At 34.7% G+C, this 25,333-nt stretch overlaps 1 protein-coding gene and 1 long non-coding RNA gene across 3 annotated transcripts in view; both read right to left on the bottom strand.

Annotated features, from left to right (window-relative positions):
- The window catches only part of LOC118193082 (transcription elongation factor B polypeptide 3-like), a 242,034-nt gene extending 228,715 nt beyond the window's left edge, over window positions 1-13,319 (bottom strand). Inside the window, exon 1 of one of the 2 annotated variants that reach the window (XM_085809426.1) lies at window positions 13,193-13,319. In XM_085809426.1, coding sequence (XP_085665552.1) covers window positions 13,193-13,267 — 75 coding nt within the window. In that variant the 5' untranslated portion in view covers window positions 13,268-13,319. The remainder of the gene's footprint in view (window positions 1-13,192) is intronic. The other variant, XM_085809425.1, reaches the window with a different exon arrangement.
- Window positions 13,320-14,181: 862 nt separating this feature from the next.
- Window positions 14,182-24,213, bottom strand: LOC118182339 (uncharacterized). Its single transcript, XR_004757050.2, has 2 exons — window positions 24,039-24,213; window positions 14,182-19,819 (listed from the first exon to the last, which is right to left on the bottom strand). It is a non-coding gene; the product is annotated as an uncharacterized LOC118182339 (long non-coding RNA).
- Between the last annotated feature and the right edge of the window lie 1,120 nt (window positions 24,214-25,333).

Raw genomic sequence — 25,333 nt, forward strand, 5'->3', positions numbered from 1 at the left:
CATTATTTCATAAATCACGATTTCACATTTTTAATTTTATTATTTCTACATGCCATCTTACTAGATTTAAACTGATGATCTAATATCCAGAAAAATCCCAAATTCGGAATCGGGGAAGTCCCGACGAGTCGAGATCTGGGACTTTGTATTGTAATATCTATTTAAACATATGTGAGCAGCTTGGTTGCTTTGTTTTAATTGTGCTGTTTTGTATTTTCGTAAAAAGTTAGTCACAAAATGGAAAGATTTTTATTAAATAAGCAAGTCGATAGTTCAAGTCGGAGTGATCAAGACTAGACAAGCGGCTGGGAAGCCAAAAGGTGAAAATATCGCAAATACAATGGTAGCTATTTGGACTTTGGCTTTATTTCAGCAAATAATGAAGAAAGACTGCAATGTATGCTGTTTGAAAATTCTATTGTCTGAGAGTAGGCTCCCAGGTAAGCTAAAATGACATCTGGAAACAATCACCATTCCACAGTTGGGGGGAGAGAGAAAAAAAATCACAGAAATTTTTTTAATATGAAGTTGCAAGATTTACTAAAGCAAAAAACATGGTCACTCAACAAGCTTCGGTAGCAAGCAATGCACTGCTAGCATCTTTCAAGGTGGCATACAGGGTAGCGAAGTGCAAGAACCCTCACCCATTAAACTTATTTTACCAGTTGCTCTCGTTATGGTTAATATTATGGTAGGAGAATCGGCAGGAAAACTGATTACAAAAGTATGTTTATCTAACAACAACATTAGAAGAAAAATCCATCATATAGCTGGGGATCTCAACAACAAATTAATAAAGAAAATGAAAGGCAAGGCATTTGGTATACAACTTGATGAGGTTACTGGCAGTAATAAAGATGCATACTTTATCTCTTACATACATTTTCTAGATAATAATAAAATTGTTGAAGACCACCTTTTCTGTCAAAGCATCAATGAAGGCCCAAAGGCTGAAAACTGATTCGATATTCTTGACAAGTTTACAACATAAAATAATTTAGTATTATGTGTATTAATATTAAAATGTATTGGTACATGTACTAGCTGCACTCGATCAATGTCTGGCAGGTATGGAGGACTGCAAACCTTTATACGCAGTAAAACAACATATGCTATGTGGACCCCTTGCATCAAAGTCAATAAGCTGTGAATTGAATATGGTACTGGAACGTATCACAGACATAGTAAACTACATAAAAACTAGGCTGTTGAAAACCAAACTATCCAAAAAACTTTGCATGGACATGGAAGCTGAACACACAGCCCTATTACAGCAGTTCATAATGGCTTCCACGTGGAAATGTCTTGTGTGTAATGTTACATATAAATTAGATGTAAATCAGCAGTCAGGAATCCAAATCTCTACATGCGCATGCCACAAAACATCTAGGAAAGGACACTGTTAATGAAGTACTGTTACTAATAATTTACTCATATTTCATTTGTTTTATTTTATTTAATTATATTTATGATGTTTTTATTTATTATTTTTGCTATTTATTAGTAATTCAACTTAATTTATTAAATACTTTTCTTCTCGACACTTTTATTAATTTTGAATTATTCATTATTTCTTGCACTACTTGTTAATCCATTTATTATTCTTCACCATTTTTCAGCATCTTCCATCAGGCTGTGACACTTTTAAATTTATAAATTAACCCCTATCAGATGAAAGTCTAGTCTTAGGATGTGGGTAAGTAATTCTATTTTGAAATTTTAATTACAATAAAACAGATTTTATGAAAAAAATTAGATTTCTGATGTTCTGACAACTACAAAGAAATTCTTCTGTAGTTTGGTTACCTGTTTCTGGCCGTGTAATATGTAGATAAGTGGGATCAGGGCCATGCAATTTCTGTATCCATGAATTGTAACATACTTATCTTCAGCTATTTTAGACTTTTCCTTGTCAACGGATCACTTGCAATTCCTTTTCATTTTAAATTCGTAAGTACTGAAAACAGATTTTTAACAGAAATAAAAACAATTCTATCAACATAACTTTATTTGAAATCGACTTAGATAAATGAATAAAAATTCCGACAAGAATGCCTGTTCAGCCAAGTCAATCCTCAAGAATTCCAACTGCAATAGAAATGCCAGTATTCAGCGGTCTTATCCATTCAGGAAGTCATGAATCACTTTTCAGTTTTGGAGCATGCAGAAGTAATAAATACTTTCATTATTATTTTTTAATAGAACTGAGCTTTATGTTTTGTTGTCCTTCTGGGAAGTTTATTCTGCTCGTGGTGATGTGCAAAATTAGGAGACCTAGGTGATGTGATAAAAGCATTCATGAATTGGGTTCTTCTGCCATCCTACTGGACAGGAATGCAATGGACTACTGCAGTTAGACCGTTCCCGATCTACAAGACCCATCCCATCTTTGTAAGTGAAAAGCAATTTCATTGTTCTATTTTAATTGAAGCAGAAATGTTGTATTTTTAAGCATTATAAAAAATTTGATTTGAGGTGAGAGACCCCACAGAACTTAACCCCACAGAAATTCTACTTTGGATTTGGCACCTGATCTTGGACTTTGAGATGTGGGTAAGTGAGATACACGGCAAAAATTTTTAATATTTATATCACAAGCTCTCCTCATTTAGATTTCGGGGGTAATTTCAATTTCCCTCCTAAATGCATGGATAATGATGCTGTTGCTTATCGATGCCATAATTAAATGAAATTTTATTTTGGTGGAGAAATATTCAATGTCTTTTCTTTATTTCAAATTAATTATTATGAAATACGATCCCTGTCTTGCACTGCAGTAAATATGAAGTTGTAATTGAGGAAAAAAAAAAGGCATTTTACTTGGGCTTTCTAAATATTCAGATGTACCGTTAGTATGTTTCTTTAGTGTGATACAGAAACATGACAGCTCTTTTCCTTACGCTAAGTGCTACCTTCATGGACAACTTTCTAAGGGAAATTAGCTTGCATTCATGCTACCATGGACAAGGAAATCAATAGAAATGTCCATGCAGGCAACTTGTTTGCCACAATATGAACTCGAGTGTTCAGCGGTTTCCTTACTTGATCACTGTTATAAAAGCATTTAGTTCTAGGATTGGTGTAAAAGAAAATATAATTTTATTACTTTATTTTGCATAAAAAAAGAGACCGCTTTTATGTTTACCTAAGTTAAAAAAAAGTAAGATTTTCTGCATAGCTGCAAGGAATTCCACTTCGTACACAGTTACCTTATTAGCCTTGTGTTGTGTAGGTGAGCAGGATTATAGCTTGGTGTCTTACCACATTAGAGGTTATATTTGACTTTTTATGTAATACAGTACATATTCGGCACTTATTAACCCTCTAAGCGCAACGGCCGGCTTTATCCGGTCATGAGATTTTTTGGTCACTTTGTATATATTAACTTATAATTTAAGATATTTTGATTTCTTTAATAATATAAATGTCATCTTAATAAATGTAAGTTTATGAAAATAGAGCCTAAAGTAAGTAAATATACAAATTTAGTTAATAAAGGTTCTTTAAATACAAGCCTTCATGACAGATCCAAAAAACCAAGCAGCTCAGACGGTTAAATTCACTGGCTCATTAGCTGTTTATTACGTTCTAATTTTCGGAGCCAAAACTTTGGTGTAAATTTTTTTTTTTTTTTTTTTAATTTCAAAATTACAAACTGTTTAACCTTAATTTCTAATTATTAGATTAATTATTAGTTACAGTCTTACTAGATATGTTTAAAACTCACAATTAACAATACTCAAATAACTGTCTAATATTAAACTCCAATATATTTGGAACAGAAGTGGTTTTAATAAGCAGCAGGTACTATAAACACTCAACCCTGTTTTTATGAGGTGTATAGGGACTACGTAAAAGAAAACGTATTAAAAAAAAAACTGCACAAAACTTCACAAGTAGCTATAAACAATAGTTTTCACAACACAATTAAAAAGTGCTTTTTAGTGCGGTGAATAGAGACTGCATTAAAAAAAGGTCTTGCGTAGAAAATAACTCAAAACCATACGAAATTACTAGGACGTGCTTTTTTAAATGAAAGAAAGATACGAGGCTTGGCAGCTACTTGGAATCCCGCCAAACCTTTTAGAATACAATTTAAAAAATACACATACGAACATTTTTAAATACTTTATTTACACTTGTACTTATTTTACACATACAAAACTTTTCAAAATGTATAACCATTATCCTTTGTAGTCTAATAATATGTGAACTTTCTTGTGGTAAACTGGTTTAAAAATCGCCTTCATCATTTGAAGATACTACCTCGCACTTGATTAGAGTTGACTTTTTTTTTCAGTTATCATGTAGACGGTAATCAGTTTTTGCGACAACTGTTGTTCCACTAGACGCTTGTATATGTATCAGTAGCCATTGAAGCTCCTTTTGGAATTTTGAAGTTCTTTCTGAATTGGCATCGATTGCAAGAAAATGACATTCTAATTTAAGGCAAAGTTGGAGTCCTAAATAGATCTTATCCGCTGTCATATAATCGTATAATTATGTTCCAATCTGATTGACATTTTCATAAATCGCACTAAAATAGGCCGCATAAAAACAGGTTTGAGCGTATACAAGCATTTTCTTTTCTGTAAATACTAAATACGATACCAGACACTGAAAATGCAATACTAAGGAGGAGTGGTGCGAAAATGATGCAAATTTCGGGGCAGACGCACATCACGCAGTTATACTAAGTGTTGTTTGTCTACAATGAAAATGCACAACTCCCCAGTGAATATAAGGGAAGGAACCTGCAGAATGTTCAATTTTCATGACGTTATTTCTCCTAGGGAAATAATCGTAGAAAGTTTGTTCTTGTCTCAGAAGACGCGTGTAATAGCACAAAATTCCAGGCTGTTGTCAACGGAGGCAGTTCCAGCAGACAAGAGGATTTTACGAGGGGCATGGTGATCGGACTAAGAAGATCAAGTTGGTCCATACCGCAAATCTCAGCTGACACCCACAGGAATGAGTCCACAGAGCACTGGCTGTGGTGATGATGGTCCGAACAAGGAAATGTGGCAAGTTCGAGGGGTGGCAGTTCAACTAGAGTGGCACCAGCATGCGTGGATCAACGCATCTGCTGACAAGCAGTGGCGTACCCACAAGCCACTATGTTCAAGATACCTTATATATTCCCATATCGACCAGACCATTTGCGGCTGATTGATGAGTAGTAGATTGCACTCGTGGCATCCATTAATCCTCCGTGTACGGCCTCCCACAATTTCCACAGGATATGAAACCCATCTCTTAATACAGGTCTCGTGAAAATAGCGTGCATAAGTTCATTTATCTTATTTTCAGTACAGATCCCACTTTTTCTTCATGTAAACTGAGAAAATTGTAATATTCATATATTACCTTTTGTTTTACACTTAGATGGCACTACACTTAGATATCACTGTAAGGGACTGTAAGGACACTTAGATATCACTGTAAGGGACTGATACACTTAGATATCACTGTAAGGGAGTACTATTGTTTTTTCACAGCTGAACACAATTGACGTTGTTGCTTGTTTCACAGTGGAATAATAAGAAAATAGTAAATATGCTTAGTTCTTTTCATGATGTGTCATCTGTATTAGTTTATTCAGGGACAGCAAATGACAAACTAAAGCCGAAAGTGATTTACGATTACAACATTACAAAGGATAGTGTCAACAGATGCGATCAAATGTCGTACTACCCTAGTAACCGAAAACAACTTAGTAAATATTACAAGAAAATATTTTTCCATAGACTGGATCAAGCAACATGGAATTCATATATAATATATGGAAAAATAACAAACACAAAAAAATCCCTTCTGCTATATGCTCATCAATATGGTCTAGTGACAATAACACGAACTTTATTCGCTTCATAGGGAGACATTTCGCAAGCCACATAACATCAAATTCTATACAAAAGGAACCTAGAAGGCAATGTGCTGTGTATTGCTCAAAAAAGACAACGACGGGGAAAAATATATAAAGAGACTCACATTTGGTGTGAAGAATGTAAACATGAATTATGTTTAGAACCATGTTTCAAAGGTTACCACCCACACACAAAAAAAAGTTATAATAATAAGCAATATTAGTTGCACAAATTAGTTAGCATGCATATTTATCAAAATCAAAAAGATCCTGTGTATTTTTATTCAATGCATGCTAAAACTGTGCGAGGCATATTGTAACTTAAAACTAAATTTAAATTTTAAAAAACTTAAAAATTTCTGCATTACAGTAATTTTGGGCACTTTGGGATTATCCCGTCGGCCATTTTCATGCTTTGGGATTATCCCGTCGGCCATTTTCATGCTTTGGGATTATCCCGTCGCCCATTTTCATGCTTTGGGATTATCCCGTCGCCCATTTTCATGCTTTGGGATTATCCCGTCGCCCATTTTCATGCTTTGGGATTATCCCGTCGCCCATTTTCATGCTTTGGGATTATCCCGTCGCCCATTTTCATGCTTTGGGATTATCCCGTCGCCCATTTTCATACTTTGGGATTATCCCATCGCCCATTTTCATACTTTGGGATTATCCCGTCGCCCATTTTCATACTTTGGGATTATCCCGTCGCCCATTTTCATACTTTGGGATTATCCCGTCGCCCATTTTCATACTTTGGGATTATCCCGTCGATCATTTTCACAAAGCCTGATATTCTCGCCAAATGGTAGCTTCTGCACCAATAACCACAAATAACTGCGTAATCCTTGACTATGCAAGTTAGTTTTCTTTAGTGTGTTGAAATATACTGCTTTTTTTTTAGCCAAGCTGCAAAATTATTCGAATTTGGGATTTGCCTAGCACTGAAAAGAGTGGCAGTGGCATATTTTCAAGCGTATGGAATCATTTCTTCTAAGAAAATGTGCATTAATGGCCATGATACAGTGTTGTATATCCAAACTGATAAGCAATGGCGGTGCAATGTAAAGGGGTACAATAAGCGAGTAGCTATTCGAAAAGGCACGTGGTTGGAGGACTCAAAACTCCCGTTTTTGACTGCCCTCCAGTTTATTTACTGCTGGTCACAAGAATTAACATCAATTGAATGGGGAAAAAAACAGCTGGACTTAACAGGAAAGTATAATAAAAAGAATCAAAACAAAGTAAAAACCTGTATTTTTTATAATTACACATTGAATTATTCTTGAATATAACCACATATGTAAGTTATTATAAATCATTTTAGTGGCAGAGTACAATAAATAAATAATTTTGTAGACTCATTTATCGTACCCTGCCAAATCATTGTTGATTGGAACAATTATATGACAGAAGTGTGCATTCGTAGCTTTACATTCTACAGCATGATTCGAAACAAATAGGAGGTCCGAACAAAGTTGTAGAGATAGCACAGAGCCTTTTCACAAAGCACAAAAACCAAGTTAGTCATATACTTACAGAACAATAGATATTTGGGAGACTCCATAGAGACACGAACGAGTGTTTCATCGTAAAGGTTCCCAATTGAAATGCAGTAACTCGAATGGCTGAAATTAGGAACAACATTGCAGAAGGACCTAGAATTTTCTCAGACTCAGGCAGGGGGGGGGGGAAGTTACAAAACTTATGAATTGGAAGCAGCAGAATTCCACTTTAAAGTGAATCACCGATATATTCAAACGAATTTATGAGGTGGACACGAAACGAATTTATGTGGTGGAGTGCACAAGGATAATAACTTGTTTATTTGCGTTTTAAAAGCTGTCAAGGATTTTTGGCCACTGAAATGATTTCTAACATATATGGTTATATTCAAGAATAATTCAACGTGTAATTATAAAAAATACATGTTTTTACTTTTATTTCTTTTTATTATACTTTTTTATTACGTATTATTACATTTATATGTTTTGTTATTATTACTTGATAAATTTAATGCATTTAGAATGTTTACTTGGGACATTGCTTTTCATTATGATGATGCCAAAAGATTTGCACACTTTTGTAAGCGTTTACTGGTTGATGGGATAATCCCAAAGCACCCTAATTTTGTTTTTAAAGATGTGAATAGCAATAAATGAAGATAGAGGGAAAAACCACCGCATATTTCAGGACTTGAATATATTAAAATCGAGCAGTACATGAAGGGTTAAGAAGACTGCCATTAACCTCACATCATAGACGTCAACGTCTGCAATGGTGCCAGGATCGGACGATGAAATGGTACAGGGACGTGTTCCGTGACGAGTCACACTTCCGTTTCTCCAATAACAGTCACTGCACTCAAGTGCCGCATCGATGTGGAGACAGGTCCAATCTGGCAGCAACTGTGATATGTCCCACCATGTGACAACACGGAATCATGGTTTAAGACGCAATTGCGTAAGATTCCACGTCACCACTAGTTCATATTCAGGGCACTACGATGGCCCAACAATACATGGATGATACGCTGCAGCTGGTGACACTCCCCTACCTTCAGGGAGAGCCCAGAGCCCTTTATTAGCAGTACAATGCTTGACCACGCACTGCTCACATCAGCCAACATGCTCTGCAAGGTGTACATATGCTTCCCTGGCCACCGTCCTCTCCTGATCTCTCACAAATCTAACACTTTTGGCATGTAATTGAACGCCATTTGCAGATCCTGCCACTACCGAGTTCAAAAGACTAACTGTGGCAAATGGTTCACAGGGAATGGAGAGCCATTCCTCAGCACACCATTCAAATTCTCACCGACTTTGTACCTAGACATGTTGCTTTGTGCATCGTCGTGCAAGGTGGTCCTACAACTTACTGAGCCAATGCTGTTCTTGCTCTGTATTATGCATATCATTTCGAAATTAAGATCACTTATTGTTCATTATGGTACAACTCTGATATACGTCCTAATTTCACCAAATGTGGCGATATGTGTTCTGCGCTGGTTTTTGGCGCGATTGCGTGTTCTATGGCAACCCTGTTGACATTGAACAATCTTTAGCTGGAGCTCGTTGATTCGCGTCTGTGTCTGAGAAGATGGGAGGGAAAGATAAAGAAGTTGTTGAATTGAAGTTCGGAAAAGGAAATATCATTGTGGCCATCCTGTTGAGGGGTATTTGGAGGTGTGGAAAGAGGGTCTGGGAGATCATTTTTAATGACTGTGCATAATAGAAGTAGGGATTTGTGATTTTATTTATTTGTGAACCATAGTATGAATTTTCTGGAGTGTGGCTGTCATATAAATATGATAGTGATTACGTGGCGGTACGAAATTGGCATTTCTGCTGCTCGAAAAAGCATTAATTCATGGTAAGTTCATTTTATTTTATTCTTGTTCTTATTTTGTAGAATGTTATGTTCATTGGTTATTTAGTATGAATTTCTGTCCTTGTTATTTTTGAAACAAAATGCTGTGTATATGGTATTATTTGAAATTTATTGTTATTATGTTATTTTACTAAAGCGAGGTGTGCATAGATCGTAGATTCGTTCCTTGCCTAAATTGTGCAATTCGTAGATGTTTTTTTAAGTTTAAACAGGATGCTGTGTACACAGTATTCTTTGAAATTTATTGTTGTTATGTTAATTTATTAAAGCGAGGTGTGCGTAGTTTGTAAATTCGTTTGTTGCCTACATTGTGCCATTCGTAGACTTTTTTTAAGTTAAAACATGTCGCTGTGTGCATGGATTCTTGTCAAATATTTTTGGTTAGAAACTTTACGTTTTTGCTATCTAAATTTTTTGTTTTGGATTTTTAGCTTAAATCGTGTGTTCAAAACGTAGTTTTTGCATGTGTTAAAACCGCATTTTTGGAGACATTTTAGGCTTAAAGTTCGAAATATAGACAAAAAATTTAGATAGTAATATGGCAGCGTGAAGTTTCTCACCAAAAATGTTTGGAGAGAAATTTGGTGACTTGAGGGCACATATCAGAGTAGTTCCTTCATTATTGTCTTCTCTGTTCACCGAGTTTCATCACTTTCTGGCCACTCCTTCTTGTGTTGCATTTTCAATGTCAGGTAGTGTAAAACTGAATTTCTTTTTAAGGAAATAAAAATATTCCTAACTGTAACCTCGAAATAAAATTTGATAAAAGGAAAAAAGTAAAACTGCTCGATTTGCATTATGTTAAATACAAAGTTGGAGGCAGAAAAAACTAGTTTAGTTATCTGGATTTCTTTTAATACTCAGATGTGCTTTGCTTCCAGCTATTCTAAATATTTCTACTAGTTCTACAATATTTTGTAATTTATTACACACCTCTCATGGCTGACAATTACATTAACTTAAAAAAAAAAAAGTTGCATGTGACATTAGACCACATAAAACATCTGATGCAAAGGAAGTTCATTACTATCATGCGAGATGAACATCCGACACATATCTCACTTTACGAATCACATCATTCCCAGCTTGCAAAATAAATTTGAGATTTTTTTATTTCTTGGGTAATAATTTAGAGGAGGATAATGACCAATAAATATTAACTGTTCCAAAACTTTACTTTTAAATTCTTGATCATTAGAGCAAAAACAAAAATTCTGGTCTTCTTTAAAAATTATATGATGATATATGTTTAGCATAATTCACCAACCTGAGACATACTATAATTCCATGTATGCTTATACATGGAATAAACAGCTTAACATTACTTTAGAATTAACAGCATTATTAACTTCAGAATAAACAGCATTTTCAGTTATATTTCAAAAATCAAAGTCCCAAAATATATTTAAATTCTCTCACGTGCCTCAATACAGATTCTGATAGTTGATGTTCCTAAAGTAGTCAAGAAATGGTTACACTGATTAAATATTTGGTACCTCTTCCATTTAATTATACTCACATGCATGCATACCAGATGAAACTGTGCCATGTTACCACACATAGATTGCACAGCAGTTTTTAAAGAAATACGATTATGCTTAACAGAATTATTTATGTAGTATATTATGCTTACCTCAATGTAAGTATTATAAAAACAAGTATATGTTATTTTTAATTAACATGTACATGAAATGTGTGAAAAATTCGCAATATAAAATTTCTAGAGTAATCAAAGTCAATTAAAATAAATCTCTAAAGCACAATTTCTATAGAGAATATAATAAAGCTAAATTATTTGAGGTAGGCCTCGTGTAAATCAAATTTTAGAAAAATTTAACTAAGAGAATTTTTAAATTGGTAATTTTAGATTTTTGGAATATTTCAGTTACAACTCATTAGAGGAACTAATCATCTTTCTTTATCTTAATCTTTCTTTAACTAATAATCTTTGTAATAATAAAATTCCATAGTCAAGAATACACTTAAAATTCTAACTGTATGTTCTTCTCATTTTTAATGGCGATGTTCTCTTATTTGAAAGTATGTGGTATTAAATCCACAGCCCGTAGTCAAGTTTTTATTCCTGCCTTTTTCTACACGTACAGTTATAGAATGTTCTGGAAATATTTAAAGCGAACTGGATTGGCTGACGAGGCTGACTTCATTTCTTTGAAGCTCCGCCTTTCCAGAGGCTATAAAAAGAATATCGGGGGCTTTTCTTTAATGTAACAATGTAGTAAACTTCATACAAAAAGTTATTAGTAATTCTTTTTATTTACTCCGGATATCTTAATTTTTGTAACTGCTATTTCTCCTGAATAACAATAAATGGATCCTGTTTTTTAAACTTATCGTCTGATAATTTAAGCTACGACTACATCTATGATTCTTCACCAATCTAATTTATTCTGGACAAAAGCTGTATATATATATATATATATATATAAGACTTGATCCAAATTTGCCATATTACTAATTTTAGTTTTCTGTTTGATTAACTCAGAGTGGTAATAACAGTTATATATAATTTCAGAATCAGGATTTTGCTCTTGTGATTAACACAGTCCATTTGCAATCCTATATGACATTTGCTAAGGTATATTTCTATTTCTGCATTTTTAGCACATTTGCTATACAATATAATTATTTTTTCATACTAATTCCTATCTAGTATTGTTTTTAACAGAGACAATAAGATACACTATTATAACTAATATTTAAAAAGAATATTAAATTATTTGTTGTATTTTACCCTTTATTAGCAAAACCAAATGCTTTCCTTAATCCTCCCCACTGAAACATTTTATTGAACTGAATAAAATAAGCCATTTCAAACTCTGATATGCTAATTAATATGCATTTTCAAATTATGTTGTTTAACGTTAGGAATTCTACAGTTTTAACACTATTGTACTTTTGAGCAATACTGAAGTTATTAAATTAACATTTCTTTATTAGCACTTAAATCATTATCATATGGTTGTTTTAAAGATAATTTCTTACTTCTCCTTTAAATTATGCTTCATTAAAACAAGGATAAATATTACTTGTATATTTATTCGGCAAATAAAGATTATGCTCATTATGAGTCCACATAGCAAATACTACTAATTACAGGAGTAACAATATAATTATTCTTTAATTGTTTCCAATCTGTCTTGAAAAAAATTATATCAGCCTATAAAATATATTTTAATAATTTCTCCCCTCCTTTTTTCCGTCATATTTTCATAGGCAATTTACTCGCTTAACCATTAAATCGCTTAGGTACCGGCAATTAACAAAATATCCATATGTACATCACAAATACAATATTCAGACTAAATGTATGCGATCAAACGCACTAGTTTCAAAATCAAAATTTTTAAACCATCAATAACTATTAGTTAAAAATTAGCATATATCAAATTGTTATTCAACGATAATAAAAAAATCTAATACTTCAAAGAAATACGTTTTATCATTAATAAAATTAATTAAGCGATTACACATCTGCAGTTTTTTAATTTATAACAAAATCGCAATCATTTACAAGTCATCATTATTACGATGTGTTAGAAATAACTCACAAAAATATAACCAACTACATCTATAAAGCTAAAACGAACTCTACACAAATTAACTTCCATGTATAGAACCTTATGTTTGTTCCTCGATCTATCAAAGAAATTACGTGATAGATTGCAAAATTTAATTTTGCAAAACAGCAACGAATTTTCAAACCGAAAAACATGATTACGTATCAGCGATACTATCTAGTATTTATTGCGGATGTTTAATGAAAATGCCATAGCGTGAAATACTACTGCTACTCTCCAGAATGTTGTGCTCCAGATACTTTTTAGACTATTAAATTACCTATATATGCGACAGGATTTACTCATATGAATTATCTACACATAAAACACATAAATAAGATTAAAAAAAAAGACTTACAATATTCTCATCGGTACTATAACGTTCCAATTTCTTTTTCCAGTGCATTACACTATCCCTCACCGTCGACGCCATATTTCCAACTGCGCTAAAGAGCCTTGACCACCGAATTAACAATTGAAACGTAGCAGGAATAGCGCTTCATAAAGTGGCTCCATCTGGAGTGCAGGGTAGCGGAGCCTGAAGACAAATAAGCCCGGTAAACAGCTTTGGCATTTTTTGTATAAGAGCTTAAAAGCCAGCTGAAGTGCTGTAAAATAATTTTCACCACATTTAAGTATGTGTCATTGCCTTGCGTGTATACATGTACGTTATTACTGTGGTAGTTTCTTTGTGTTTAAATCGGGGGTTATAAACATGGGGAATTTCATAGTTTCAGGGCGGTAATGCGTTCAGCCTTTCATTTACTTGTTAAGTGTTGATTCAGTTTTAGTTTCTGAAAATAAAAAATTTCATTTATTCAATTTTGATATTTATCAACATTGTCTATATTTTTTCTTCTTTAATTTGTAAAGCACATTAAAAATTTTCATAAACAAAATAAATGTATATGTATATTTTCGACTTTGGGAATGCGTGGAGGAAAGCAATATCGTCTCGCAATTGTGAAAGGGGTGCATGGGGCAAAAAAGGTTGAGAACCATTGGTTTAAATGAAATTTTCATCCAGTTGTTTCATAGAAGAGAAAAATTAGGGGGCGAGACAACATTGATTACTACTTTTATTACGCATGGAGTAAATGGAGGCATGTCTGTCATGCGTTTTTTCCCTAGTACTACAACTTTTCCTTCTTCCAAGCTGCATCTGAACTTAATACAGCTCAGGTGCAGCTGTGAAAAAAAAACCTACTCAATGTCTATCTCTCATGAAAATTCGTATCTCCTCTTGCCGATACGTCTAACCGTAGGCTGGCAATAAACACCGCTAAATGTTAGGCATTTCAAATAGAGATTAGTCGATGGCAGTTTTAATGTTTCTTTCTTTTTGGCGAATGTTGACGCGGGAAGGACAAAACAGTATTATAACTAGCGTTTTACATCTAGCAAAAATTTTTTAAAAACGCATATCTCCAAATCATCATTAAATGAATTAAGGCAAATTTAAGTGCATTTCTTACAGATACTCTTACGAAAAATGGCTTATCATTTCTACGGCTACAAACAGCTGTATACTTTCTTTCGGAAAGTTTTCTTGTGGCAAACAAACAGTAAAACCAATATCACATCTACTACCCATCCTCAACAGCACGTCGAAAGAAACATTTCCGGCAATTTTCGTAGTCGGGATACCAGATTGGTTGACTTCATGCGAAAATCTACGAAAGACAAAAACCCAAAAACCTATGTCGGCGGGGGGGGAGCTAAGAGGGGAACATCTTCAAGCAAAACCTTCTCGTATTACTTGCAAAATATCCCGCACGTATATAGCCAAGACTTTGGTTCCGGCGAGACTTTATTCTGGGATTGGATTATTTTTAATTATGGCAAAGCACACGAGGGCTATCTGCCTAAAGGGAGGGATGCCTTCGTGGAGGACTTTCTAAGGGAAACTGGCTCGTATACACGTTACATATGAGGAAAACCACGAAAACGACCATGCGGCAAGCCCGTTCGCGGAATTCGAACCTCGAACCGAACTACTAGTGTTCAGCGTTTTTACCGCTCAGCCGCTGGCTGGCCCTTTATGCTGGAAACCCTCCGTGGTAAGACAAGGAGGATGCCGTTTTCTCGGGGAAGTTTCTTCTAGCGTCGGACTGCGCTAGATTTGACAACCCCATTAGCACACGCGTTTACCCTGCTTTTAGCTCTATGCTGCACTTGGAAGAGAAAAAAAGCCGTGTAAGCATGTAAATGCAGCTTGAGAGGGACACAAAGCACATATTTATGCGTTTGGTTTGATTTATATGATTACGACAAAGCCTTGAGGGTTATCTGCTTAAGGGAAGGTATGCCTTCGTGGAGGACTTTTAAAGGGAAACTGGCTCATATACACGTTACACATGGGGAAATCCAAGAAAACACCCATGCAGCCAGCCCTTTCGCGGGCTTCGAAACTCGGTCCGAACTATCAGCGTTCAGCAGCTTTAGCGCTCGACGTACTTATGAGACTTTTTTCCCCCCCACTCCAAATTCCGTTATGGCAATTACTTCAACCTGAGAGATTTATTTTAAAACCAAGTAGCGAACTGTGCTATAGAAGTTTATACCCACGATACTGCAGGGATTGTATCCATTTCTCGAAATCTAAATCTTTAGGAATTGTTTGAACTAAAAGGTCAAGAGACCCTTCCTGAGAAATTTATCTGTTGAACTCAAGTTCAATTGATCAGATTTTCAAGTTTCTTCAAATTTATATGAATTAGGAACTATATAAAAATTGTTTTAAAGTATGCGTAATAATTTCAAGATTTTAGCATAGTCAATTGTTATTCTTTCAATTCCAATCGAGCATTGTCTAATACAATGATTTAGAGACTTGGACTTCACTTGATTATTTAGTTACATCAAAGCATATTAAGAATATGTGCTTTCGTGGAGGGCCTTCTAATAAAAACTAGCTAGTGTTCACATACATAAGCAGGAAAATGCGCCTGCAGCCAGCCTTTTCTTTGTGTTTTCATCTCGGGTTTTATCCATATTTAGGGATCGCATTCATTAGGCCAGTGAATCAAAGTGAAATTTAAATAGCTAAAATTTATTAAAAATTCGGCTATTTATTAAAAAAATAAGTAACTTCCCTATTTTATACCAGAGAAGTCTGTAATTTTCTTGGTATATTTTATTCTGGTCTCTATTGCAACTAATTTGGCAGAATAATTGATTACAGTTTTAAGAATTTTCTGAATATACTCTTTTTCTGGAGACTAAATTCAGAAAGAAAATTTATTTAGCTTGGAACATCTCAGCTAAATTTTATGGGAACTTAATTTCGAAGCAAATTTAATGCCCAACACCTTGTTTGACTGCTAACGTCCAACGAGTGATTTTTCAGAGTTCCAGCGAATAAAACGGTAGTTTTAGTTCGATGTATTAGTACTTTCATTTGGGGAAACAGTATGCCGGACATCTGACATTATCGTAACAAACAGCACGGGCAACAGAAGTGGTACGTTATGTAACTGCGAATCTCCTGAGAAAAAGCATTGCTTCTTCAAATAACTCTTAATGCCTTTCTAAAAATTAAGAAATTAAACGTCGGGCGTTGGGAAAGATAACTATGTGTTAAGCAAACTTCGTTTAAGTACTTGTGATAAAATCTAAAAGGAGTCTTATTATATCCACAATAATTGCGTTTTCATACCAAAATTAACTTGAAATTTGTTACAAGTGAAAAAAATTTTAATTTACCGATTACCTTACCCGTTTAGCATCATGTCCGCTCCTGGACTATCATGAGAAGTCATTTTCAGTGATAAGCGGGTTCGATTACTCGAACATTCTACAAAATTAATGCTAGTAGAAGGCTCATTTTTGCTTTATTTTAGGTTTCAGAGTGTTGTTTTCTTGCTTCTCGAAATATAGAAGCTCTCCCCTTTAAATTCTGTCATTTCTGACTTTATGGCATCTCTGCTGATTACCAAAACGATTATTACGAAGTTAGTTGTCCAAATGGTCCACCAGTCACCAAGTGAATAAGACAGCTTAACACGAAGTTCTGTCCACCTTTCAATCTTGGCGAACTAACAGACTTCGTGAATATTTTCTTTCAGTCTGCAACATGAATACGAGTTAATTTGTCTTCAAAAGCCTGCCCTTCCTTTAGGTAAACAGACCCAGTGTATTGTGCCGTATTCCGTTAAGAAAGATGTCTGTTGGATGAGTGTTACATGTTGGTATTCTTCTGAAAACCCTTACTTGCATTTCCACCACAAGACATTCATCGAAAATTTAACATGAACCAAATTACCAATGTTGAGAAATCAGGAGATGATCGGCGAGCAGTCCTATCTGAAGTGTTTGCAAAATCATAAAGTTCCTGCATATATTAACTATAACACTGAGAAGTATGGAAGTTTAGTATGCTAAGTCTTTCTTTTAACTGAAACTATACCACGTTCTGCGGAAACGCAGCTTTATTATGTTGCTGATTTTACGAATGCTGATATCGATATCAGTAATTTAACGCATTCTATTGAAGTCCTCCTATATGGCAGAAGTAAACTAGGTTGCTTATAGCGCTAGGACTAACTGCCTGAGAGGGGTATGAATTCGTAGAATACTTTTAAAGAGAAATTGGCTCGTAGTCACGTTACATACATAGGAGGAAAAGCTCCGAAAACCAACAATGCAGTCAGACTATTCACCTGTACTCGAACACAATACAAGTCGAACTAACAGTATTTAGCGCAGTTAACCAGTCATCAAATCAATACAAGCAGAATAAAGATTACGGTTTTTATTGGCATGCCTCATGCTGCTCAGATTCTGCCCATTTGTCAAACAAGTTTGATAATTTAAGCAGTATTTTTTTAAATCTTTAAAATAATCGACATTTTAGCCATGTAATGAGTACGGACATATAGAAGCAACTTCCGAACCAAAAGTGTTGTGCGACATACGATTTTATAAAGTAAATTTCAACTAGCATAAGAATATTACAGTGTTTCATTAAGGGCGTTCTTGTATGGCAGACTTAAAATAGGTGTCTAATATGTCGATGACCAATTTAAATAATCAATTGCATGGCTCTAATATTGTATTAAAAACACCAAGGTCCCTTTTCGCCCGAGGAGTAAAATAGTCTTCGTTCCATATCAAATTGTGTTTACATATATTTGTCTCCATGAGTAATTCATTTTTGATGAGGAGGAGTAATTATTTGTGGTTAAAATTTCGAAGCTGTTGTATTTCCGACTTGTTACAAATTTATGCTAAATGGGAGACTGATGTTATTCAATACTTACGACTTGATAATTACCGAGATTAAAATTTAAATTGGAATAAGGATTTTATTTTCCGAATTTAAAGTTTTACTTGTAAACAAACTTGAAATTTTTGCTCAAAAGTACTTACGGATTTTCTAAGATAGCTGAAAGTAATAAAAGTTACAGCTGCAGGTCTTCGATTCAGTCCATTTTCCATATAAATATTAAAAGTCACATTGAAGTGTCGACTGTTGCATAATTCTTTGAAGAAACGTCTTGAAATTTCGAACTTTCAGTAAAGGCGTTTCTAAATTATGCTTTGGTAGTCATTTTAAAACCAAATACTTGAAATTTTCCCTCAAATGTCCGAAAGTGAATGCGTGCGTCATGAGAAATAAGACTCATTATCGAGGTTTTCAATACCATTTATGTAACAGAATTTAATTCCTATAAAAATTTTACTTTGAATTTCATTTAAGACTTTTCCGCAATAAAAGCTTATTCAAGTAAATCTTCGTATGAAACATCAGTTACGTGCACATAACATCATAAGAATTTAAGTCTTCCGAGAGACGCGATAAAACAAAGCTTGGTAGAACAGTCATCTATACAGTCTACTTAAAAGGGAATTCTTGAATACTTCAAAATATCCATTTTCTCGTAGAAAATCCTTCCTGAAGGATCACTCTACAAGGCCGTTATCAGTTTGTTTCGGAAGAACAACTGTTTGGAACAATTTCTGTTTTGTCACAACAGCCAATCACCACAGATCACTTTGGGGGTCAACATGTAAAGGGGAAACTGGTTCTCCATTACTAACAAGCTGATAGCCGATTTGTTGAAAACTAACAACTTTCTTCGTTTCTTGAATTTTTCTGCGAAAGGAAGGAGAAATATCGCGCGTCTTTCTTTCAATAGTCAACCATGGAGAAAAATTGTCCGAAACAGTTGTTCGTATGAAACAAACGCATGTGCGATATGGGCTTAAGTAGACCAACATTTCACTTGCTGTGGCATAATGGGTTAAGTCTATCAACCCGGAAGACGAATAAATGGTACATCAGCATTCAAATACCTAAACACTGCTAAGTTGACCAAAGTACGAATTCCGACGAAGGGGCTACATACATAGAAATTTTGGTGAAAGTCTCGCTCGGACATCCTCCCGATTAGGCAGACTTCCTGTGCTTTGGGCAATGAATTAAGTCTTTTTGAAAATCCACATCCAGTGGAATTTAAAAATAGAAGCGATCAGAGATCTGGATCTATTTTAAAACGTAGAAGCTTGATACACTTATTTCCAATGGCGGGTATTAGCTGTTATAGGGCTTGACCACTAGCAAGGTCGGAAGCGGTGGTCGCTTTATTATGGAGGCACCTAATAGGTGGGCCACAGTTACGTCCTATGAAGGGAGAGAATTTACATCCATGCCTTCTCCAGCATTTGAAACCGGGCTCTTCAGTACAGCAGTCGGAGTCGCTAACAACTTTCCTGTGTAGGCGGCTTGGTATATAGTCACTGTGCGATCTTTTAACAGTTCTCTTCAATTCTACCTCTTATGGAGAACTCAATCTTCGGACTTTATCATATGTCAGACCTAGTCGGGATTCTCTGAGGATACTGGTAAGAGCAGGAACCAATTATCCTACTGAATGCCAGGAAAAGTATTAAAGTATTAGAAAAGCTAAATGTTCAAGCACTCATTTCTTCCGTGGTTGAAGTCGCACTTCCTTTGAGACAAGATTTTCATGCTTTAAGAAGCCTGTGAAAGGGAGAGAAAAAGCATTATCTCTGGTAAAATATACAAGAGCTAAATAATTTAATATTAGAGGTTCTGTCGTTTCGAATGTGTCTAGTTATAGATTCTTTAAATATTGTTAAATACCCAAATTGCTATGATATTCCAGTAACTTTAGAAAACAGATTACTTGAAATAAACAGCATAAGAAAATATTGCATCTTTGATTTCCAAGTTTAATAATTTTTTAAATGTTAAAACTAAGAATCTCTCGGAATGAGATTTCTTTATTAACAAGATAATGCATTCATTTTAACTAAACTAGTTTAATTTGCAAAAGGACAGCAAAGCTGTAATGTTCGCCAAAGTTCTGGACGATAAAGAAGTTTGTTTCTCGCCTCCTGCTTCGTTTCTTCTTTAGCGAAACAAAATATTCGAGTGTTAGCATATTATAGGTGAACTACCAACATATTTTACTGAATCGCCCAAGTTATCGGCTTCGCCGTCGTTTTTTGGGTTACAGGAATGAACATGTTAACTACCACGATAAGACAAATTACAATACGTTATGCACGGAAAGCCCACTAGTAGGGGAACAGAGGACGGCAAGTGAGCGAGAAGTTTCTTCATAGATTCTGTTGTAACAAGAATGTGCAATTAAATTGCATGGGCCGGGAACTTCGAGACCAACAAGAAAACGAGGAACTTCTAATGTTCTTTGCGCTCTGTATATTCATAGAAAATTGCAACCCTATGACTATGTTCCAGGATACTTTCATAAGCCAGGCAGAAGGTAATGGCGATTTTAATGCAGTTGTACCACAGCCACGTGGTGAAGTTGTAATTGGCAAGAAAAAGTATCACAGACTTAGGCAAACGCATTCACCCTCGTTGAAATTTATAAAATACTGTTACATTCTTCGGAAGCTTTACTGAAAATATTAAAGCTACTAAACGTGCAAATCTAGAAAAAAAAATCAGCTAATTCTATTCAGACGAAAGAAGCAAACATCCTAAAGTAACTGGCAGCACCTTCTGAGCATTTTAATAACAAAAAAGATCTGAGTTTTTACTGAATATTCCCTAAGGAGACCAAAACAATTGCAGGTCGCATAGACATGTTAGAAGCGCCGCGACATTAATCGAAAAACTCTTAGTCATTTTCAACACATCTGAGAAACTATTTTATGGAGATTTGTGAAATGAAATTAGCCCAGAGGGCTATTAATTTCGTTTTGGCATTTCCTGGCGTTTTACTTTTCAAATATTGTTCAACTACTAAATATTATCGTCCTGTATAGTATTTAAGGATTTGGATTGGATTATTGTAATTTGGCACAAAACCTGTCAATGTATTTAAGGAAATTACATGGAGAACATGCATAAATGTATGCACGTTTCTCGCATTGCGATAAACCAATGGTACATAGAGCCATTAAGTTTTGAATAACGTAAGTCTCCACCCGAATATGGGAATCTGGAAGCCCAAATTTGGAATTAGTTTTATTATTTCATATTTTGTAAAGCATTTACAAGTTTAAAAAACTCAACGATATCACAGCGAACAATGGAAACACTGCAGAAAAAAATTTTATCTCCAGCGCGCGAAACTGTATCGGAAATTCTAAAGATATGCTCTTTTAAAATTATTTTGTGAAGAATTTTTTTTGCGTGATATTGAATTTAATGGTTTAAGTGCGAAGAACATAGTATTTATTTAATAAAGGTAACACAAAACGTTAAAAATAAAGCCCCTTTGGGCGTAATATAAAATTTGAAAACTTTCAGATTTCTTAGTTTTCATTTTGCCCAACTGAATTTGTATTTTCTTTGCAGTGTTGTATTGCTTGCAATTTGTCTCCCCCCACCTTACCAACCAACTCGACAGCTTTTTCACGGCTTCGGGTGCATTTTTTGCATTACTATATCACTTAGCTGATTTGAAGAACTTACAAGGTTTTCTTACACTGGATTAAGTTCGTGAAGAGGGACGACCTACCGTCCTCGGAAGACCAATTTTTCCGATGGCCGGGTACTCCGGTGTTGCAGCGATTGAAACGATAACAGTGATAGCACCAGGAAGCATTCTTATTTAGTTCAGAGCTAAAAAGGGGAGGAAAGCTATAAAAATCTGTACTAAAGTTATTTGGCAAGATTCTAAATTCAAAATTTGGTGACCTCTAAGCATAGCCTACAGTACGTGTTCTTTAAACCGACAGTGGCGACGGTCCTTCTCCCTTCCCCAAATGATAGGGTTCATTATAACCATCTAATCTAGTAAAAAGCAGGACAAAATTTTACCTAATTCTACTGTAGACGAAATGAGATTTTAATTTACTAGAATGGTGTAGATTAGTCTGGCCTTAAAATGGAGTACTACCTACAGGTTTTCAGTAATCAAACTGCCCAAGTATGTTACGCTTGGTTGTTTTATACAATACATGTATTAAGAGGAGCAACAAGTAAGAAGTCTAGGAGATATGCCATGTGGGATGGCGAAGTGAAAGCTGAATAATGTCCAGCATTTGGTTAAAGTATAATTAAAAGATCTGACCATTTAGCTATGGTAACCATAGGAGGGCTGTCTGCTTACGGAAACTGGTCGGTACTTACGCTGAAGTTTACATTAATCACAAAAACCTCATGAAGTCAACAGTTTGCTCAGAATTCAATATGAACTACTTACTCCCCGCTTTAGCCAGTCGGCGAAGTTCCTGAAAGAGTTAAAAAAAACCTTGAAAAATTTGCACGGCTTGTTAATTACTGCAAAGCACACAAAGATCATTTTTAATTTTTTTGCAAATACCGTTGGTTATGTACAGCATCCATTAAAAATATACTAGATAGCGACGGTTTCACTAACTACACGAAATTACACTGTGTAGTTAACTAGTGCATAAGAAGTTCTTTATACGAGTAAAATCTATTCTTTCTGTGGAATATGGTAGTTAAAAGTGAAGTAATGAGCAAGAGTGTGATGTACGAAGATTAAGTGAGCCACATTGGTTAGTTACGTCTAGTAGGTCTTTAATTTTAGATCTATTTCAAATTGCTTAGGTTTAGTGTTCCTTAAGTTGGAATATAAAAGTTAAAAATAAAAAAGGTAACTGAGGAGAGACTCTTTCGGAAAGCTGTAATGAAAATGAATCAAAAGCAGCACAGCGAAGACTAAGCGATTAAATGAACTATCGGACACCATTCTGAAAATAAACGGATAATGGAAAGTACCACTCGGTCAAATTAGGGCCGTAAAGACTTCTATTTCCATGATCACGAAAGGATTTAAAGGAATATCTTCATGAAAATCCAAGGCCAAATAGACAGTATACATTACATATGGTAAAGACCACGAGAATATCTTAAATTTATTTCATCCTAGGAGAAAACCTGGTGATAAACTTCCCGTATTCAGTAGTCTTAAAACCTCCACCTTCACTGGGCTTTGGAGGATGGAAGGTTTGTTTATTCGATTACGGCAAAGCACGTGAAGTCCATCTGCCTAACGAAAGGGATTGGCTCATATCCACCTCGGGGGGGGGGGAGAACCACATAAACACCCAAGCAGTCAGCCCGTTCGCCTGCAAACGAACCTAGCTCGAACTACCAGAGATCAGAGACTTTACTTGTCGGCCGCTGTTGAGCCTGATGGAAAGATATGGATAAAAAGGCTTAGTCAAATTCAAGGTTAATATTAAAACATCCATAGTTTCGGCAACTTATCAGAACCGTTCAGCTGTAAAGTTAGTACGAAACACTTATTTAACTTTACCTAGCATGTTCGAGGTTCCTTTTACATGATTAGAGAGAAAAATAAAACAAACACACCAACAACCACCAAAATTTCTTTAATGCATTACTGCATTAAGAGATACCAGAGCTTTTAGGTATAATAAGGTACACAATACCAGTAAGTTATACGCATTGCTTTAGTTTCGCGCAAAATTCGTTTTATCACAACAAACGTTTCATTACTTACCGCATTTAAGATTACGTATCTTTTTCCTAAAATGGCACATAAAAGCCAAGACTTTCACCCCACTAATGATTGGCTTCTATCGCAGAAGCTACGAAAACTAAGTCAATCTTTGAAACCACCGTTTGAAGGAAAGAGTTAATTTGGCGTATATTCCTTTTTTATACTTCGATACATTCCGAATTTAACGCTTTTAGTAGCTACTTAGAATTAAACATTATCATACTCAGTACCATAAAACTCAATATTTCCTCATAAGTTCAAACCTACCTTTAAAAGTAAGCTGTCTATCATTTAGTTGCCGCTCCATTATAAACAACGAAGAGATGGGGGGGGGGGAAGGTCTTCTGAAGCCTTACGAATGGTTCCGGTTTAACTGAAAATAACATACATCATACTAACGTTGCACATGGCAATACGCGTATTTAAATAGTACAGTGATGTGTAGTTGGATAAATGCGTTCCAGCAGTAACGCAGATTTGCATATAAATATATGTCGGAAGCTTTTGCGAAAATGCCAAGTTAAATCATTTTCCTTCTATTGTACACTCTTAATGACTTTTTCTAATAAAAAAATTTTAATCTTATCTCAAATTCTGAAATCCTGAAGGATTGTTATATATATTCTCAGAATTTATCTGTGCATAAATTATTCTTTAAATTTTTCTGCAAATATAAAGACTTATTTCTAATGAATGTTAAGATATTTGTTTTTCCTTTCAGTATAAAATTACCATTTTTAGAGGCATTCAGATATTCTGTTTTAAAGGTTTAAAGACTTTTTATGACTTACATAATATATTTTGATGGTTTATATAATGATGATTTCCAAATAATGTTTCGTTTTAAAATTTCCGATTAGAGCAAAGTTTTTTTGTTTTATATGCAGAACACAAATGAATGCAGAAGAACGGTAATATGAATTTCAAAAAATTCAGAAAGACGATTAAAACTATCCTCTTGCTGCATCCTCAATATGTATACATACATTTAAATAACAATGAAATATAGACAAGCAAATGTCTTTATTCTCTTTCAGCTAAAACTAACTAATGGCGATGTGGCAGAAGTCGCGAAACGCTAACATCCTATTTCCTATGGTTGAACAAGGTTAGGGTTCCATGAATAGGCAGATAGCCTTAGAGTGCTTTGCTTCGAATAAAATAATTTGCCAATCTTTCAAACGAGTTTTTTCATTCATTCATAAAGTAAAATAATGTAAATTTTTTCAATACGTCAGGTGGGGCCAAACTTTAAGATTGTATTATAGGAGTCACATTTTAGAATTCAGAAAACTTTGAGGGCCGTAGCTAATTGTTTTCAGAATCACAATTTCTTATTTGCATCGTTTTATAAGTAATGAAACAGGTTATTACGAAATGTTTGAAGTAAATTAATGAAAATTTCTCATTTTTATAATGTGATTGGATATGAATATAAATAAGACCTTTTATTTCTCATGCTGGACATTCAGACAAAATCGTTTCTACGCTACACAAATTTGAAACTACAGTGCAAGTGAGCATTCTTTTTTTTTTTTTTTTTTTTTTTCAGACAGAAACTT

The sequence above is a fragment of the Stegodyphus dumicola genome, chromosome X2, assembly GCF_044657685.1.
Source record: "Stegodyphus dumicola isolate Sdum_Otavi_A_Nest chromosome X2, ASM4465768v1".
Classification (NCBI taxonomy): Eukaryota; Metazoa; Arthropoda; class Arachnida; order Araneae; family Eresidae; genus Stegodyphus; species Stegodyphus dumicola.